General features: G+C 53.4%; 10 protein-coding genes across 10 annotated transcripts; 2 read left to right on the top strand and 8 right to left on the bottom strand.

Moving 5' to 3' along the window:
• Positions 1-388: 388 nt before the first annotated feature.
• Positions 389-4,340, top strand: M409DRAFT_25263 (uncharacterized protein; the record flags this gene model as incomplete). Its single annotated transcript, XM_033807613.1, has 4 exons — positions 389-665; positions 723-1,593; positions 1,656-4,146; positions 4,203-4,340. 4 exons carry the CDS (start codon positions 389-391, stop codon positions 4,338-4,340), a joined length of 3,777 nt encoding a protein of 1,258 aa, XP_033665274.1.
• A 181-nt stretch (positions 4,341-4,521) lies between these two features.
• Positions 4,522-4,998, bottom strand: M409DRAFT_56654 (uncharacterized protein; the record flags this gene model as incomplete). The annotated part of the gene is made up of 2 exons (XM_033813361.1): positions 4,522-4,904; positions 4,953-4,998. 2 exons carry the CDS (start codon positions 4,996-4,998, stop codon positions 4,522-4,524), a joined length of 429 nt encoding a protein of 142 aa, XP_033665273.1.
• A 791-nt stretch (positions 4,999-5,789) lies between these two features.
• M409DRAFT_25261 (uncharacterized protein) lies at positions 5,790-7,096 on the bottom strand (the record flags this gene model as incomplete). Its single annotated transcript, XM_033807612.1, has 4 exons — positions 5,790-5,898; positions 5,960-6,283; positions 6,340-6,783; positions 6,840-7,096. 4 exons carry the CDS (start codon positions 7,094-7,096, stop codon positions 5,790-5,792), a joined length of 1,134 nt encoding a protein of 377 aa, XP_033665272.1.
• A 442-nt stretch (positions 7,097-7,538) lies between these two features.
• M409DRAFT_25260 (uncharacterized protein) lies at positions 7,539-8,091 on the top strand (the record flags this gene model as incomplete). The annotated part of the gene is made up of 2 exons (XM_033807611.1): positions 7,539-7,610; positions 7,669-8,091. The coding sequence occupies 2 exons, from the start codon at positions 7,539-7,541 to the stop codon at positions 8,089-8,091; spliced, it is 495 nt and encodes a 164-aa protein (XP_033665271.1).
• Positions 8,092-8,144: 53 nt separating this feature from the next.
• Positions 8,145-9,637, bottom strand: M409DRAFT_67896 (uncharacterized protein; the record flags this gene model as incomplete). The annotated part of the gene is made up of 2 exons (XM_033817602.1): positions 8,145-9,544; positions 9,613-9,637. 2 exons carry the CDS (start codon positions 9,635-9,637, stop codon positions 8,145-8,147), a joined length of 1,425 nt encoding a protein of 474 aa, XP_033665270.1.
• Positions 9,638-10,036: 399 nt separating this feature from the next.
• On the bottom strand, positions 10,037-11,173 carry M409DRAFT_67895 (uncharacterized protein; the record flags this gene model as incomplete). The annotated part of the gene is made up of 1 exon (XM_033817601.1): positions 10,037-11,173. The coding sequence occupies one exon, from the start codon at positions 11,171-11,173 to the stop codon at positions 10,037-10,039; it is 1,137 nt and encodes a 378-aa protein (XP_033665269.1).
• A 386-nt stretch (positions 11,174-11,559) lies between these two features.
• M409DRAFT_25257 (uncharacterized protein) lies at positions 11,560-12,617 on the bottom strand (the record flags this gene model as incomplete). The annotated part of the gene is made up of 2 exons (XM_033807610.1): positions 11,560-12,355; positions 12,409-12,617. The coding sequence occupies 2 exons, from the start codon at positions 12,615-12,617 to the stop codon at positions 11,560-11,562; spliced, it is 1,005 nt and encodes a 334-aa protein (XP_033665268.1).
• Positions 12,618-12,968: 351 nt separating this feature from the next.
• Positions 12,969-14,490, bottom strand: M409DRAFT_67893 (uncharacterized protein; the record flags this gene model as incomplete). Its single annotated transcript, XM_033817600.1, has 3 exons — positions 12,969-14,003; positions 14,193-14,311; positions 14,481-14,490. 3 exons carry the CDS (start codon positions 14,488-14,490, stop codon positions 12,969-12,971), a joined length of 1,164 nt encoding a protein of 387 aa, XP_033665267.1.
• A 786-nt stretch (positions 14,491-15,276) lies between these two features.
• Positions 15,277-16,305, bottom strand: M409DRAFT_37069 (uncharacterized protein; the record flags this gene model as incomplete). The annotated part of the gene is made up of 1 exon (XM_033810665.1): positions 15,277-16,305. The coding sequence occupies one exon, from the start codon at positions 16,303-16,305 to the stop codon at positions 15,277-15,279; it is 1,029 nt and encodes a 342-aa protein (XP_033665266.1).
• A 1,067-nt stretch (positions 16,306-17,372) lies between these two features.
• Positions 17,373-18,644, bottom strand: M409DRAFT_25254 (uncharacterized protein; the record flags this gene model as incomplete). Its single annotated transcript, XM_033807609.1, has 1 exon — positions 17,373-18,644. The coding sequence occupies one exon, from the start codon at positions 18,642-18,644 to the stop codon at positions 17,373-17,375; it is 1,272 nt and encodes a 423-aa protein (XP_033665265.1).
• Between the last annotated feature and the right edge of the window lie 429 nt (positions 18,645-19,073).

The raw sequence follows: 19,073 nt of genomic DNA, 5'->3' as shown, positions 1-19,073 counted from the left end.
TACGGTGATGGTTGAGATGATGAAGAAGTTTGGATGTGGAATCAGAGTCGTAGTTCAGCCAGAATATTGACCTAATACAGCACGATAACAGCAAAATCCAAGCTACGAAATTACGCCGTAAAACTTTACATGTCTAGTTTTCTCAGCCGTTGCACTGCATGCCTCTATGTATAGCCACTCACTAGCGAGATGAATGCATTGCACTCAGCCACATCGGCCTCACGGCGCATATCAGCTGAGAGACTCGAAGATGTGCATCATGCGGCGACAATCTTCACGACATCTGGGCTTCAATTTGGCCCGCCGACGCCTCCCCAAAAAGCAGCGAGACATCTGGTTCGGTTCCATCTTGCTGGACAGCGGCTGAACATAGCATTATCTCCCAGGCATGGCAAAGGATAAAGCCAATGAGATGACTCTCGAAGAACTTGTGAAGACGTGCAAGGCAGAATTCGATGAATTACAAGCTCAGCTTGGAAATACTGATGGCCAAGATGCAGTGGCTGCTGGCGACGAGAGAGCACGATTCAATGTCTGGATCGACACAGTATCGCCGGAGCCCTTCTTTGGAATCTCAAAACTCGACTATCAACTTCGAGATTCGCAGTCGTTGAGAGAAAGGCTTAAGGGTCTTCTGAAGAAGCTCGTCAGAATCCTGCAGCAAGGTTCGTTGGAGTTATTTCTCCCAAGCTGTGTCTTGCGGTGGCGAACATGAAGTTCAGCGCGAGAGCGGGATGCCGACAAGAAGGAGCGAACCGATATTCGAGAAAGACACGATCCTGCTCCATCGCAAACGCCGTTTGCTAATGAGGAGATTGATTCCCGTGAGAGTCTGCACGAGCTGCGAAGCCGCGAAGCCCTCCAAGATGAAGCTCGACTTCGTACGCAAAGTGTCCAAGTACAACGGCGTGAAGTTGCCAAACGGGACGCACAGATAGCTCAAGACGACGAGGCGTGGGCAAGTCGCAGATCTCCGCTTCCTGATCGCGACAAGGATGAAATCATAGTCCGAGGCGGGAGATCAGACATGTCACCAGCAGCATCTAAAGCCCATGACTCTGTCCTATCATATCAAGAGGTATTAGATGACCTCGAAGTACCGAAATCCTCTCAACAAGCGCGACAGATCCAGAGGGCCAGGCGTATCATCGACATGTTACTTCGACTGGCCGAGACCGTGAGAAAGCCCGCTTTGGACGAGCGACTCATGTCAAGTGCATTGGTGGCCGCAGACTCTCGCCACGATCTGGACGTAGAGCAAGTGACAGCGCAGTTCCCTGGTATTTCCCCATATCTCGCTGAACGACTGGGCAAAGCGATCTCGAAGCGGCGGCAGTACTTCATCTATAAGGCTGGTGATTCTGATGAGAACCACGCCGTTCCCGGCCAGCAAGCTGATCGAGAAGATAGCATACCGGATAGTGTATCTGTGGACGATGATCACGCGAGGACTGGCATAGATGAGGAATTTACGTCTCCACCGCCTGGCACGGAAATCGAGCTTGATCTACCACCGATGCCAAAGGAAGGCACCCCGTCAAAGTGTCCATTGTGTGGAGAAGTCTTCAATCCAACAGATCCGGACTTCTGGGTGTAGGCCACAGACTTTTCTTTAATAGTGATGTGGAGGCAAAGCTAACTATCGATCCCCACAGTTTCCACCTCGAGGATGACCTTCGACCTTACTTGTGCACCTGGAAAGACTGCAGCATTGGACCACACCTTTATCACCGACGAAGAGACTGGCAGCGCCATGAAGACACAGCCCATCGCAGGACATGGAAATGCCCCTTTGAATGTGACTCCGCATACGAGACGCCGAGCGAGTTCTCAGAACACCTGAAGACGGCTCATGAAGCGAACGAAGACCCTGAGATACTGAAGTCACTCATCGAAGCAAGTTCAAGGCCGAGCGAACCGTCGAAAGACCTTCGTTGTCCGCTATGTGAATCCCGAATCGCAACCCTGGACAGGTGGTATCGCCATGTAGGGCAACATCTGGAATACCTTTCGTACTTCTCTCTGCCCGACCGTCTACGCAGAGTGAAGTCCGAAGCGGACGAAGTAGGCGTGGGCTGGGTTAGCAGCTCTCTTGTCAATGAGCAGGACGTCACTGGCGAAGCACGTGTCACAAATGTCTCGAATGCGGACAGAAATCCGCGACAAGCAATGGTGGAGTCTGAGGACACTGAGCAGAGCGACAAACTCTCGGAAGCCGGTGCTTCAGTCACTGACGGTCGCCTTGAGACCCTGGAGCTCGACGAAGGCGTGCGCGGGTTATCCACAATCGAGGTCCGTGGCAGAAGCCGGAGTGTGAGTGTTGACAGCTACCCGCCTCGAGAGCAATCGCCGATAAGCGTGGAAGTCGTCTCTGAGTCGAGTAAAGTCGTTGAGCGCTCGCGGTCTCGGGAAAGCGTTGTTGAAAAACGTGGTGCGGCAAGACACTACCCAGGTAGGAACCGAGAGTCACACAAAGGCAAAAAGACGACAACACCACAGGATTTGCACGTGAGCGAGTCAATCTCCCGGCAGCCACGAAACGCATCGCCCACAGTCGAGGAGCAGAACAGAGTCACTGAGTACGACTTTCTCGGACGCGACGATGGGACTCATTACGCAGTCCATCGTCACGAAGATAGGAACCGCGCCCCAACAATTCACGTCTACAATAGGGATCGCTCTCCAACTCACGACCATGAAGACATGCCCTCCTACGTTCCCTACCCGACCTACCCGATTGAAAATGCAGGCATGGAAGCCGAGAAGTTGAAAGACGAGCAGGCGAAGATCGACAGGGAGCGACAGCACAAAGAATTTGTGGAAGAATATGAGTTGCGCAAAGCCAAGCAGGAAATGGAGCGCAAAGAAATCGAAGCGAGAATAGAAAGGGAGTACGAAGAGAAAAAGTACAAGAGAGAACGAGGACGGAAAGAGCTCGAGGAGAAAATTCGACTCGAGATGAGGCGGGAAGAAGAAAAGAAGAAGGACGAGGACAAAGAATTTGGGAAGAAAGTCGAAGAGAAGATGTGGAAGAAGCTGGCCGCCTTTGGTTTCCAGGACCATCAGATTCGGAGCATTGTGGAAGGCGATCAAGCAGAGAAGTCCAAGTCGGGATTCTACGAAGACAACTTTTCCTTCGAGAGGGAGAGGGAGATCGCGGAGAGGGAATTCGCGGACAGAGAGCGACAGTACCACGCTCAAAGGCGGGACCGCGAGCCGCTGCGAGAATACTACGCCCCGAGCCAAGAGTACTCCAACCCACCTCGAGAACACAGAGCCGGAGGAAGACCACCACAACCTGCAGCAAGACTACCTACAGACTACGAAGACTACCTCGAGCCAATTCGATTCGAAGACGCCGAATACCGCCGTTACAGAATTCCTTTCAAAGCGGCCAGAACCTGGAAAGGCATGCAAAAGGTCGTCCGAGAGGTCTACCAGAACTCTGAAATTCGCGATATGGACGAAGATATCATTTCTGGACGCTGGCAGATTGTTGATGCCGATGATAATGGAATCCTGCCCAGCTCGTGGGAGATGTCGGTCAAGCCGGGATATGTCTACAAGCTGGCGTTTACTCGTCCTCAACAGAACGATCGAATGTATGAGCGAGATCGATACAACGACGAGAGAACAAGGCTCAACGACGATGTGGATGAGATTATTGGGGACCACCGCCCATGGAGAAGTCGCTCACCTGTGATCATAAGAGAGACGCCGAGGGAGCCTGTCCAAGAGCGTGATGCATTCCGATCGGTCGATAACGCAGCAAACCCCTTCCAACCGCCCGAACCCCAACCCCAACCACCCACTACGGGCAACCCAGAGTACGCCTTCTACCGACGACGCTCCCGCAGCAAACCCACCAAAGCCGTCTCCTGGGACCCCTACCTCGACGACGAAGCAGGCTGGTATCCCAACCTCGAAAGCGCCACGAGGGGAGGCTTCCAACGACCTGGCAAAGAACCGACCCCTCGACCGTGGTATCGAGACAATGCCCAGCAAACAGCCTCCTACGCTTATCCGCCCCCGCCCCCGCCGAACAGCAGTGGCCAGTACAGAGGACCGACGTGGGTGAAAGCCCACCGGGACCATATCTCGCCCGAGACGTTGCGGTATTATGATTTGCCGTGGGAGTATGATATGGTATGTTCCCCAATTCATCGATAGCTGTAGTGTGTGTAGCTGACATGCGGAAACAGAATGACAATAACTACATCATCATTCAGAGAGATATGGAGCCGCGAGAGACTGATATCTTGTTCGAGCATACGCGACGGTTGAGGGAGCGGCCGGCTGTTACGGCGGGGCCTTCTGCGCCGTACCCGGTGTATCGATGAGCTCGATGCTTAAGCCATGTATATACGTCCATTTCAATCCATTATGTACCCTCATTTCTCTCTCCCTCACGAATCATGGTATCTCGCAAGAAAAAACAACCTACATCCACAAAAAGAAAAAAATATCCCCAATATCCCCCATATCTACAACCCACCCACCCAGTCTATCCCCCCAAATCACCTACTTCTTCCCCGGCTCCGGCGTCTTCTCCTTCTTATGATGATGTCCATCTAACCCAACCGCATGCTTAACCTTCTCCACGAAACCCTCCCCACCACCCTCCTTCTGCGCATGCGAATGCCCCCCAAACTTCTCCCGATGCACATTCCCCTCCCCGCCGCGTCCCGTATGATAATTCTCATAACTCTCACCGGGCACCCTTGTGGCGCTCTCGGGGACGATCTCCTCGGAGGGGTGGTTGTTGGTCGTCGAGGCGTGCGCGATGTTGCCCGTGCCGCCCCGGCCGGTGCTGTATTCGGCGGTCGTGGAGACGCCGGGCGTGCCTTCGCGGATTATGTCGCCGTCGACGTAGGTGGAGGGGTCGGGGCCGATGTTGCCGGCGCCTGGGAGTGGTTAGATGGTGGTGGGGGAGGGGGGAGGGGAGTGCGTACCGCCGCGGCCGGTGGAGTGGATGCCTCCGCTTTGGGGTTGGGACATTGTTGCTTCTGGTCTCGAGGAGTAGGTTCTGTAGTCTTAGGTTGTGTCTGTCGTTGACGGGAGGCTCAAAGCAAAGCAAAGTAAACCTGTCGTCGACTTAACCTTCCAAATCTAAACAAGAAGCATAAAAGAAAGAGAGCTGTGAGAGCAGAGAAGAGATCCAACAACCAAGGAAACCCCCAGTCCCAAAAATGACGCAAACCCACCACCAGCACCTCACCTTCCCATCAGATCGGTCACATCTCAGCCTGTCACTGGGTGCTTTCTGCGCCGTAAAGACGCCATCGTTCGCCTGGCCAAACCTCAAGTGAACTCTTGACGGGCACGAGGTGAGGTCGAAGTTCGCTTCATGACATCAGCCAAGTGCAGAGCTGTCGATAAGGCTGGAGCTTGTTATTGGTGCGCTCGTCCAGCGCGAGGGACATGTGAAGATGATATTGGAAAGGACATCTGATCAGATCTGATATGACAAAGTGATGGGCGGGAAAAGTAACAAGGAGTTTGTTGGGCAGGCGGAGTTGGTTCCGATGTTCGGGATGGAGGAAGAGTTGGAGTTGGGAGTTGGGAGTGGATGTCCGATATGCTGATAACAACAAAAAGTTCAATACCCTTGAATTTGCCCATAACCTCGTCAGTGAAACAGCAAAATACTATTGCCGCTTACTATGCGGACATGGATCTCATGTCTCTCACGGTACAAGACAACGCCTCTTCTGAATGTCTATTCTCCGCCAGAATCATACGCTCTCACCTCATCGATCAAATGGTACCTTTGCATGACAGGTCGTTGTCTACTTCTTTTGCTCGCCGCCGCCTCCGGTGGTTGGAAGACCCATGAAGATCTTGAACGAGTCGTAGATCATCCATTGCAGACCAGTGAGAGTACCAATCATGACGATACTGTTTAACACATCAGCATATATTCAATCATTCTCAGTCTCTTTTTTCCTTTGAAACTCACCGAATAGGCAGACCAGCCCAAAGACCGCCAAAGCCGATTTCCTTGTAGATTCGCGAAGTGGCACCGCCGAATGATTCACCAGGAGTGCGGTTGGCGTTGAGCTTGGAAACCATAACATCGGCAGGGTGAGAGATGATGGCGCAGAGAATACCAGCGAGGTAACCACCGGTGAAAGCAACACCAGTCTGAGCACCCTTGGAGTAGTCGGACTTCTGGCCTGGAAGACGGTGGTAGATCATTTCGACGATCGTTTCAAAGGAGGCAAACTTCATCATGGTGTACGGGATTTGACGGCCCCAGAGTGGGGTGATCCCCTTGTAGAGACTGGATAATGAACGTTAGCAAATGTCCAGACAATTTAGTGGCCTTCGTGTACTTACCCGCCAATACCTTCAGACGCGACAATCTTGCTGATGCCATCCCACGTTCCCTTCGCAAATGGAGGAATCGTAGTCTGCATACGAACCTTGACAGCCTCAAACGGACAAAGACCAATATCGGCGAAGAACTCCGCAGAGGCAGATCCAGCAAGGTAGATATAAGTCTTATAGCGAACCGCATTCTCCTCGCCGGCCAAGTCGGAGTAGAACTTCTTGAAGAACTCGTAGCAGCCGTATTTCAGCGCACCTTGGACGGAGTAGCCGAAGAACGTGGGCGAGCCGCCGGTGTAGACGCCGGAGAAGCCCTCCTGGCGGATGATGGTGCGCCAGCCGTCGATGTTGCCCTTGTAGAGCTTGCTGTCGACCTGGCGACGGCACTTGACGAGGTCGAGGGGTGTGACGCCCCAGTGCGTGAGGCCGCAAGCCATGAGACCACCAAAGGTGCTGTGCCTCGTATGAGTACGTCTTGAAACGCGCGGACGCTCGCATGCATGCCTTACCAAGTAGCATAGTACTTCCCGCTGTAGAGCTCGATCTTGCCGACCTTGTCCTGGGCGGCGCTGGAGGCCTTCTGGAGCTCCTTGGCGGCGGCATCGCTGAGCTGTGTGGCCTTCTTTTGCGCGTCTTCGGTGACGTCCCAGGACTGGTAGAGGTGGGCGATGGACTTGCGTTGGGGCGCGGGTTGGGTGTTCATGGCGTAGGGCGTGGCATTGCCGAAGGTGGCGCTCAGGGCGCTCATGGACGGGAAGAGCGACATGGTTGCGGTGGTGTCTGTTGGCGAAGGGGGTGGTCAGTCGGGATATTGTTGTTTATCTCCGGATTGATCCAGCGCATTGCTTATGCCCATCGCTCGGCATGGCCGCAATGGCTGCAATGGCCTTTGGGAGTGTCGATAGACTCACCTCCGTAGCTCACCTGCTCAGCAGTGCAGAGTCAACAGCTCGTCAATGTCCCCAGGACAAAGAAGACAGAGAAAGTTGAAGCTGGATACGGGAAGTCGGTTACACGGCAACAAGGTGGTGGAATAGGCGAGCCTCACCATCCTCCTCCAGCTCCTCCAGCTCCCAGCTTCTGACGTAGCCGTTGACTTCGTACAACCCCGGCCCGGCAATTTCGAGTAGATCCCGTCCACGATCAACACCATTGAACTTCACCCCATCTGATAATCCCCGCGATATACCCCTCTCCCTCCCACAACAATGGCAGCAGCAACAACAACAAGCACAGGCGAACCGCGCGAGAAATCGCCATGGGCAAATAAATACAGAGGCGTTCGTCCACCTCTTCCCATCTCATCCCTTCAAAACCTCACTAACACCTCCACTTCAGGCCACAGTCGAAGACCTCGACCCCCCACCCGCCCTCAGCACCTCCCCGCACAGCCCCATCTCGCACGCCCTCATGGCCGCCTACGAACGCGACTACACGCACCTCACCGTAATCCACCCCGAAGACAAATCCCTAATGGGCTACATCTCCATCCCGCACCTGCAATCGCTGCTGAAGAGCGGGGAGGTGAAAGATAGCGATCATGTGGAGAAGGCGATGATCAGGTTCAAGAGGAAGGGGAAGAAGTATCGATTGATCACGATGGAGACGAAACTGGAGGAGTTGGAGGGGTTTTTCGAGGGGGAGGGGATGGGTGGTTCGAAGCAGGAGTTTGCGGTGGTGACGGATTTCGGGAGGCGGTTTGTGTTGGGGGTGGCGACGAAGGAGGATCTGACCAAGTTTCTGGAGAGGAGGCCATTCTAGAGACGAGGAATGGATGTTGGGTGGACAACAAGACTTTATTCACAACTCTATGGCTACGCCCAGACTCCGACCAAGGCCATGAGCAACGCTCCAGCAACGACGGCTCCGCACGCCTGTAACCGCCGCTTGCCTCGTAACTCCACATAACTGCTGTCGCTGAGGAAGTCTTCCGCCAAAAGCTGGACCAAACCCGCGTACAACAACAACCCGGAGCTGATGGCATTCATTATGCCAACCATTAAGAGCCCAAACTCGCTCTCGGGATCATACAACCCTTGGACTCCCAACCCAATTGCTTGCCCGACAGGCGTGGTGATGCCATACAGCAAACACATCACCCAGGGTCTCAAGCTTTCCGTGGAGAATGTGCCGATGGAGGCAATCCGCGAACCCAGAGCCAGACCTTCGAACGTTTGGTGGAATGAGATAGCGATCAGGAGGACCACAAAGGCGGACCCTGTGCTGACTGATACAGCCAGTCCAATGAAGACGCTGTGGAATAGAATCCCAGCTTCAAGCATTAGACATTGAAGAATGAGACGTTGCTCTTCTGGTGAGGGCTTCCCAGGGTTGTCGTAAGATGGTGCTTCACCTTGTTGATCTGCCCATGACACAGTTCGCTTATGCTTGTTCGGACGCACATGCCCATTCGCATGGCCATTCGCAGATGGTAGGTCTACCTCATCCTCGTCCTCATCGTCATTCGCTCGTCCAGTCAAAGGCTGTGTATCGTCCGCAACAGGATCCAACTCGTCCAAATCCAAATCCGAGTCATTATCATCCGCATCCGGCTCCGGGGGCAGAGGTTTATTCAACGAACTCGAGTCCTTCGGTGGTGTAGCAGGCGCCCCGGGAGAATCCATATACAGACTCCTCTGCTCCTCCAGCGGTATATCCTCCTCCCCTCGTAAAGGCAACGTCCTGAACCTATTGAAACTCTCCGACCTCCTCCCAACAGCTGGTCGTTCCTCCACCTCCCCACCCCTCAACCGCTCAAAATCCACATGATGACTATGCCCGGCGCCTCGTGTCGCAAAGAACATCTCAATCCCCACCACCACCATGACGCTAATCATCGCAATGAAACCCGGCATCTCCGGGTAGACCTTCGTCCAGAACGGCGGCAGACAATCATCCGTGAGGTTCAAATACGCCGTCGGCAGGAGATGCACAAACGCCGTCGCGATGAGGACCCCCGTGCCGAAGTGTCGGCTGATGAAGAGCGCATGGTTAGGGACCGGCAGGCGCGGGAATCTTCGAATTATGAGGGGGAAGGAGCAGGCGAGGGTGGAGAGGAAGAGGATTAGGAAGAGGGCGAAGACGTGTGCGGCGAGGTTGTAGTGGTGTGAGCGGTCGCTGGAGCCGCATGTTGGGCGGGTGTTCTCTTCGGACTGGCGGCGGGCGAGTTCGGCGCGGAGGGCAGAGAGGGGGATGTCTTCCCAGCGGGGTGTTACTGTGAGTGAGAAGAGCGTCTTGTCAGCGTTGATGGCCTGGTGTGGATGTGGTTGAGGGAGAACATACGTTCGCCGACTGCATCTTGTGTCATCTTCTTCTTCGTCTACTCTTCTGCAGTGTTGTGCGATCCACTATCATCGTATGCACGGCATGTGGTTGTAGGGAAGTGAAACTTGCTCACGACGACGACAATGAATCCTCGAGGTCACTTTGGTGGTCGTCTCGTACGGAGCATGTCGGATCTGATCCGAGCTCCGCATTCGTCACCCCGCCAAGCCCTCGTGGCAGGTGACAGGGATTAGGACTTCGCATCATTCATTTACTCTCTTTGTGACTATTCTTGTCCGCCACATAGTTCCATATAGAGCTGAGCAGTTACGGCTTATGCCCCAGCGCCACTCTCTCCACAAGGCGCCCCTTGAGGCTCCCGATTCCAACTCGTGCTCCCTCCATACCTCGACTACTCGCCCATAAAGACAACTCCATCCCGTCACATCTTATTTTCCCGCTCCCCCACCCATCCAAACCCAAGTTCAGGAAACAGCGCCTTCAAAAATCTCCAATGACATCTCTCCTTCCAACCCCTCTTTCTCCACTGATTCGCAACGCCAGGAAACAGCTCGACAACATCCAAAAGATCTGGGTCGTGCGCCAGTGCCACAAAGACATTACTCGCCCCGTCGAAGGCCTGGAGGGCGTCGATGCTCTGCTGCGCTGCAGCAACATCGCTGTGGGGGCCGGTCGCCGTACAAAACGGGCTCTTCTTCGCCGTCTCTCCGCCATCGTTGACGGTGTATTCGCGATGGAGCGCATGCACACGCGGGCCATCACGACTGCTAATTTGATCCGGTAGCGGATGCGCAGCGCTTGGTCGGAGAAGCGCGCACTCGTGTGCGACATCTCCGCCCAAGAATATGAACGTCGCTGTGTCCGAGTCATGTGCCGGAAGGGTGGTTCTCGCCAGCGCGGAGAGATGCCCGACTGTATGTCCAGGCGTATGGAGCAGATAAAAGGCCCCATCGCCGAAGTAATCATATGTTTCAAAGCCGCCGATGCGCAGCCCACGCCCAGATGTAAGTGAATTCGCATACGATATCTCGACCACGTCCCGACCGCGGTACAAATCGCTGGTTGTCTCCCATTTCTGCTTCGCAGCCGGCCAACCTGGCAAGTACGCCTCGCGATAGCCGGGCCCTACGACCACTTTCATCGTCTGCGAGAAGCGCGTGGGATCGCCAGTGTGGTCGAAATGATGATGGGAAAAGACCACCGCGTCGATGCTCGCCGGGTCGACACCACCCTCATAAAGAATACTAGCGACGTCTTTCTCAACACGCACGCGCATACTACCATTCTGAATGGATCGGAGGATAGGTCGAGACGTGGCGATTTGCCAGTCAATGCGGAGGCCCAGGTCGAAAAGCACCCGGGTATTAGAAGGTGGATGGGTGATGAGGAAGCTATGGCTGGGTTTGGGGGCGATGGACTTGGAGAGTGAAGGGTATTTCGTCGCTGGGGCCATGTAGTGTGACCCTGGTACGCCACCGATTCGAGTGGTTGTGTCGATGATGGCGACATCTACGGTGATATCGCCCTTGGGAAGGATCAGGGATTGCTGCTCAATCATCTTTTCTCGCACTATCAGGTCATGTAGGAAGGTGTCGTTTCTTTGTAGGCTAAGGTAGGGGTTTGAAGCATTGGAGAAGATTTCCACTGCCCTTCTTTGAATTCGATGCAACAACATGCTGATCGCTTTCGCTTTCGCGTCCGATGTCGAATTGATCGGAACTTCAATCTAAGCTTACCTGTTCATTTACTTGGCAGTTACCTAACCCGACAGTAGCCATTGATTGATTGTATGCCTATGCATGGCTCCCGGGTCTGGCAAAAGCCACTAAATTCAACATCCATCTTAGTCAAGGTATGAGTAGAGAATTCAATGTACTCCTCGCTGAAGCCTCATCTTCCAGTCCCACGAGACTAACATCTTCGATGAGATTCGCTATGTAGAAGCTATCCAACAGTCCTTCCCATAACCGTAGGCGCCTCGAACCGCCACCTAAGCATTCGAGCTGCAAGTCTCTCCCGCATGAGACGATTTGCCTCTGCTAAATTCGCGTCCCGTGGTGCCTTTTGATACGCCAAGAATTGTTCCTTCACCGTCTTGAGCAGGTCGAAGTCTCCAAGGACGATCTGCCCAGAATTAAAGGCGTCGAAGATGCGAGCGTCGGTGTGTTGGGGCATCGAAGTTGATGCTAACAGGGCTTCTTGCTCGGAAGAGGCTTCCTCGTTCGTAGTCTGTGTCGATTCTGCCGCCGTGCCTGCTGGGTTCAAGGTCTGCATCTCTATGGCATCGCGATTCTCTTGCTCAACTGAGCGCCGCACACCCCGCTCTTCGTCCTCCACCGTCTGACCCGTAGAAGTGGGTTGCGCTGGATACTGGCTTCCTGTCGATGTCGTGACCGCAATCGCTGGGCTCTGTCTCAGTCTCTGTCGCAAGACCAGGACTGAGAGGTGTACTGTCTGTAGAAGCACGACAAGCAAGTCCAGTAGAAGCAAATGCAGCTTGCTCGATGGCCCTTTCTGACCTATGAAGTCCATCGCCATGCCCCCATGCAGATATCCTCTTGTTGCTTCCCCTGCCGACGGTGCGCTGCTCCACATGTGTAGCAGCAGACACAGGATATTGGTGCCGAAGATCATGCCGATGTACGGCCGGTTCGGGGGAGGTTCAGGAAACATGGCCGGCTTGGGCGTAAGCCATATGAGCTGTACGACGGCGCGTAGGAGGAATGTCAAGAATGAGCAGCTGCCTGCTGTTAGCCGTGTGCTGTCTCAGAACTCATCCATCGCTTATCGTACTCCATATAGTAGATGGTGCTCAGCTCGGCATAGACGAGTAAGTCGACGCTCTTGATGAGGTCGTCCAGCAGCTCTCCACGTCTCTTATTGAAGTTTTCCCTGTTCTTCTTCCTCCTCTCTTCGATCTGCTTCGCACTAGGCAGCGCATGGGGTGCTGGTGGGATGTCATCTTGGGCGGGCTGTGCGGAGGTCGAGGGCTCATCGTTCATAGCTCGGCGTGGCTGTGATGTAGTGGCTGTCGCATGGCTCGGACAGCATTCGACTGGTGTTTGGGCGTGTTTATTCAGATCGCGTGGGGTGTTGATCAAGAGACAACGTGAAGTTGGAGAAGCACGAGCAGGCGGGCGGGCAGACGAATCTCGGAGCGAGCCGAGGCGCTCAGCTACGACGACGTCTCGATACCAATCCATATCCATCTATCCTATTCTCATCAACTTGACCGTCTCAATTGGAATCATTTCTGTCTATTCAGAATCGAAAGCTGTATCCGCTTAGCCTTGCTATGTAGCTGCCGAGACGTCGGATAGTTCTTGAACCACCTGATACGCCAATATCCATTCTCACGCCTTTTTGTTGACCTTCCAGCCAAACTTAATCACTCTCACCCCCCAAAAGCCCAATCCAGCAACACAAGCCGATACACCACCAAAAGTCCAAATGCCCGTCCAGTCCAAAGGAGGCTTATCCCCCAAGATCCCACCGCCACCAGGTCCACCGGCGAGGATTCCAAACCCCATGATCGCATATCCCATCCCGATTCTCGTCCCTAGCTTCGACTTGTCCGGCGTCATCGCCACGAAGCAAAGCGGCGGCATGCCAATCATGACACCACTAATAAAACCCGTGAATATCGCCAGGACGATGATGCCAGCCCCAGACGAGACCGCCATGAAGCAGAGCATAAACACTCCAGCCAGGAATGTCCCCGGAGCCAGCAGATTGAACGAACCGGTCTTATCTGCCAACGCGTTTGGTAGACTCCGTCCAAAGCACGACGCCGCATTGAAGATCGGTACCACATAAAACGACATCGCCGTGCCGAGGAAGTGTTGATCTTGGCTGTAGTAGGCGACGTAGAAGAAGAACACGAAGATGCCCATGTATGCAATGAGTCCGGAGAGGACGAAGCTCATGAACTGCACATCGACGAAGGCGCTCCAGTCGATGATGGCTCTGACTTTCGGTGGCTTGACTCGGAGTTTCAGCAGAGCCAGCGGAATGAGGAGTGTCGCCAGTGCGAGAAAGCCTTCGATCCGTACGGCCCAGGCGAACCCGATTTCGTTGATCAATCTGTAAAGCACGATAGGATATATCACTCCTCCGAGTGAAGATCCAGCTGTAGCGATGCCAACCGCAAGCCCAAGTCTTGTGCTGAAGTATTGCGCATTGATCGCAACGCAGGGGACGAATAGCAGTCCAGTCCCCACACCTATCACGACACCTTGTGCGAGTATGATTTCCCAGTATGCATGGCAGAGACTGAGCATCATATGCCCGAACACCACCAAGAAAGCCCCACTGATCAGCAACAGACGTAGGTATCCCCGATCATATATCGGTCCCGCGAAGACGCCCATGATCAGCAAGAGGAAAGCCTCAATCGACCCGATCCAGGAGATGTCGGATGAGGATGCGTGGAAGAGTTGACCGGATTCGTAGTACGTTTGATATGCGCCGAAGGCATTTAAGATACCCCCGTGAAAGTGTCAGTTGAGCTTGTCTAAAGGTACGTGTGGTGCAGTGTCTTACCATGTGTTGAAGTAAAGCAGGAAACTTCCCGCGACTTGCATCCATGCTGTGAGTCCGCCATTTGGAGGCGGTGTTGGGCCTGCTAGTGCTTGTTGAGGCGGTGGAGGTGATGGTGCTTCGACGTTGGCATCGCTGCTTGGGCGCGAGGATGTGTCTTGAGGCTTCTCTTCAGGGTCCATTTTGGTAGGACTTCTTGGCTGCTTTCGGTCTCACAAGCTGGGTTGTGCCTCTAGACGCGTGTGGACCTAACCATCCTCAAGGCCTGTCGCACAAGATATATCCCATCTCAACTTCGCCCAAACGATGGCCCGGACATTACGTACAACCCGACATCACCAACGCCAAGTCCCCATGAAGTGCAGGATCTTCAAACAACCTCCCGCAGTTCCTCTACACACCTGTACAAAGCGTCCATCTCGCGCCACAATTTCCATGGTAGCATCCTGTTCCTGCATACTAGGTCAAAGTGAATGTCAAGATCTAGGCCGACGCCTCGGCCGACAGGGGTCCGAGCTCGGACGAGGCTGTGGCTCCTTCACTCGGTTGCTCGGTGGTGCTCGTACGTACGGCCTTTTGTTTCTTCGTTCTTTCGGTCGAGGTGCGAGAGCACTCTATGTGACGGATGGATTGTTGGAGTGGTTTCTGCTTCTGGCTAAAAGTGCGACGGGTGCAAGATGGGTGTTCTATGTGTCGGACATCTCGGATAAGGATGGAGCAAGAGAGATGATCGGACGTAGAGAAGTGTGCTGGTGGGAAGAGCGTTGTGAGCGAAGACATTTTGTGGCAGAGACGGAATACTTTGTTCAATAGGCGTCACAAGTGTGTAGGCACCGTGTGGGAGGGCTAACGGCGGCTGCCTCGACTCAAGACACGCATCAGAAGCTATGCCACCGCCATCAAGACTGGCATGGGACTAGAATTGTATGCTGAACTGAGACGTTGTGTTTTGTAGGCTCTTGGCTGAGTCTCTGCGGTTGTTGATCACTTAAACAAAGGCATATGGTCTATCAGTGGGAGTGGTCGAAACTACTGTGTGTTGTGGGCTTACAAAATGTCACCAATGTACCAAGCATGGATCTCTGCTAGTGCTTGCAAATCACATTTTGCTTCACTGCATGGTTACTCAAGGCTAACTACCAGCTTCTGAGCCGACACACCCTTCAAAATCCTATCCACAGCGGTCTGCACAGACTCCAATCCCTTGCCAACAACAACCGGTGCCGGCGCAGGGACAAAAGTCCCAGCCTTCAAAGCCTTTGGAAGGTAGTCCTCAAACACCGCCTTTCCAACGCCATTGTCCTTCAACGTCACGCCGAAGAGTCGCTGCACAGTGACACCTTCAACTCCCTTCTCAGCTCCACCTTTTGTCGTTGTGACGATTCCAGTTCCCGCAACCCTTTTGACAACGTTGACGGAAGTGGTACATGCTTGTCCACCGATGCAGTCCAGAACACCCGCGAGCTGCTTGCCCTTGAACGCAGCGACAAGACCATCTTCAATCGTCGAAGCGTTGTAGTCCAAGACCTGGCTCGCACCAAGCTTCTTAACAACCTCAAAATTCTTCGGCGACGCAGTCGCAACAACTTCATACCCAGCCGCAACCGCCAGCTGAATCCCATTCGCGCCAACACTCGACGAACCACCCCAAACCAAAACCGTCTGCCCGGTCGCCTTCCCTCTCGGCTCAGTAGGATACCGCAACCCCAAACACGGCTTCTCCTGGAACAACCCACAAGCCGCCGTCGAAAGCCCCAGCGGAATCACAGCGGCCTCCTCGAACGCCATCCCCTCCGGTATCTCCGTCGCCATATGCGACTGCAAAACCGTAAACTGCTGAAACGCATTCTCGTTATTCTTCTTCTCCTTTCCGATCCCCACGGCCATGCCCAACACCCTATCGCCTTTCTTGAAACGCTTGTGTTCCGGTCCGAGAGCGACCACCTCGCCGGCAACGTCGTGGCCGACGATGGACGGGTAGGGCATAGGGATCATGGCGATTTTCTGCAGGGAGGCGTCAATGAGGTTTATGGCGATGGCTTTGTTGCGGATGAGGATTTCGGTGCCTTGGGGTTCCCACATTGGGGCGGGCTTGATTTCGAAGGGGTGGACCTTGGGGCTGGTGAGCCAGGCGGCGGTGTTGGTGGACATTTTGGCGTGGAGTGGATGGAGATGGGTTGGGTTTGGTGATTTGGTAGTCAATCGTAGGAGCTTGCTGAAGACCATAAAATTCTTGTTTTGATGGTGATTGTGTTGTTGTCTTTTTTGACTTGTTGATCTTTGTTTTGATGGTGATGATGATGGACACTTGATAGCGGAGCCATCACGTCCTCTATATACCCCTTCTTGGTCGGCATGCCGTGTTGATGTCGTCGATGTTGTTCGAGCCTCAATTCTCGCTTAACGTATGGAATACGAAAGAGGGTAGTTCAGATAGACCCTGCAGCGGACCGGATTGGATTTCGCTCGTAGGTCCGGCGCGTGAGGCTGAGAAAGAGCGTATCGAACCGTATAGAGTGATGACTGTGATGATGTCACGGAATGAAGATTGAATAATAGACTCCTGCCGGCGGCACAGAGTAGTTTCGATCTGAGAGCAACCAATGATGATGCGTGAATGTTTTGAGCTGTGAGTTCGGCCGGCAGCCTTGCTCGGATAACGCGGTCGGCCGAGCATGTGAATGCTGCTTAGCTACAGGAGTACGAACGTAGGTTAGCGTAGAGATCTGGCTCCATATACATCTGCACAGGACTGAGTACTTCGATCTTTCCTTTGTCTAGCTTGTTCTGCATGTAATGCGAGTCGGAGATGCAAACCACGAGCAAGCTCAATGTTCGAGGCCATACAGACCGGAGGCGGCATCGCCACGCCTTGGAGTTCAGCTGGCCCATGGGGTAGCAAATTGCTCTTAGCATTCTGGCTTACAAAGGCGACCAAATGGACGGTCGTCTCATTGACCATCGTGATCCCGTTAGTGGCCGCTTTTCGATACCCCCACAAGAGAGACCATGTCGCTGCGCTAGACTGGGCAGATGAAACTTTGAGTTCTAACACTGCGAATCTCCGTTCCAGAATGTATGTTGGGAGTCTGACTTTTTGAACATGGCCTGTCTGGAGACATTTTTGGGTATCTGGCAGGAGGGAAGGCCGGCCGCGATGATGCGAGCTTGTAGTCGTCTTGTGTCATCTTACTCATCATTTCAGACTGATGTGGACCTTACGGTCGTCTACTGTCTTCCTGAGATAGACTCCTCAATCGATCAACCGCCACCTCAACAGCAGTCCTAGCTTTATCAAGTGCCTCGCGTTCTACCTTTTGAGCTCCCATCATCCATCTCGGCGCAATGTTCATCTCCATCTTCATGAGATTTGCCAACTCTTTCCACTCTCTCGTTGCCTCGTGTCCGTAGGGCGTAGCCACACCCTGCTGCGCGAGTGACTGTACGTACTTCGTATACATGTCCGGGGGCCAGTCGGGATTCTGATTGCCCTCCTCATTCAACAAAACGTCATTCGTCACGTAGGCGAAGAATTGACTCCACGTGGGGAAGAAACCGCAAAACTCGAAATCAAGAACAGCAGTAATAATTGAAGGGTAGTAATCCGATACCAGGACGTTGTGAGGTCCAAAGTCTGCGTGCGTGAACACGAATTCGTGAGTCTGGTTTTGCTTGAGGATTGATAGACGTGGCAGAACGTTCTCAATACAGTCGTGCAGTATTGACGACAAGGGCTCACGATTCGGCACCAAAACTTGCTCACTTTCAAGCTCGTCGGTCAAGCAGCGTAGGTTGAGCTGCCAGTAGCTCAGCATAGTACCCATAGGTGGTGCTCTCCCTTTGCCCATCCCTTGAAGGCCATATATCGATAGGTTCGGCAACGACGTCCTAGTGGCAGGCCGGTACCGGGAATACTTGGAATGGTGTGGTTCAAATCTGATATCACCTGCCCAGACTGACCAGGGGATGTTCCGACGCCAACACAAAGTGATGCGAACTAGTTGGTCGATGATGGAAGTCTTTTGCGCGGGCGTCAATTTTGTAATGTCCAAAGGTTTTCCAGCGACGCGAGTCATCAGAATCCAACCTGGCACTCCGACGTCCAGCTCCTGAACGATCTTCTTGATTATGGTACCATCTTTATGCCGCCTTGAGACAACCCTACCACCCGTTGACCAAGCCACTACTCGTGGGACTGGAACGCTAGGGCAATATGTCTCGTTCAAGAGCAAACACCCAACTTCGTTCTCAGCTTTCACGCCGTCGAAATGTTGGCCATTGACTTTGAGGATATACTTCTTGGGCGGCTGACCACAAGAAATTGCATAAATGCGGTTGTTGAATGCAGCGAACTCTTCAGGTTGAATGACGATATTGTTACCGCTCGGCTCCGGTAAAGAGTGTTTGACAATCGCATGAATTGCAGCTTCGGAAATCTGGACGGCTTGTAGAGGCAGATTGGGTAGTCCGCCGCTCTTCGCTCTCTCCATTTTGCTTGTTGATGGGGCGACGGCCATCCATGATGTGGTTGTTGATTCGATGAAGGTCTACTTGCCACCGAAAGCAAAGTCTGACGTTGGGTTGAACTTTACGCCTTTCCGCTTTCGGATATTGAAAGAAGAAGGTGGCAGGAAAGGGGGTAGCAGGATCTAATGATCGAATTTCTTCATATATTGTAGATACCAGTTATACAGTGGATAATATCATGACACAACTTGATTGGCATCCCGAGAAGCCTCAAAGACGTAGGAATCGAAAGCAACGACAAGATTAGAGGTTGGCAAAAAACTCTATACTCAATTTCGGCCGTGGAGGGAAAAGGCGCATGTGTTAGACATCTAGTCGATGGCGAGGAAATAGGGATAGAGGGTGACCATGGACACAGAGTGCCATACCAGATGTCACAGTAAACATTCTAG

The sequence above is a fragment of the Zasmidium cellare genome (assembly GCF_010093935.1).
Source record: "Zasmidium cellare ATCC 36951 unplaced genomic scaffold M409scaffold_26, whole genome shotgun sequence".
NCBI classification, from domain to species: Eukaryota; Fungi; Ascomycota; class Dothideomycetes; order Mycosphaerellales; family Mycosphaerellaceae; genus Zasmidium; species Zasmidium cellare.
The sequence above is the reverse complement of the archived record's forward strand: the minus strand, read 5'-3'. Positions and strand labels throughout refer to the sequence as shown.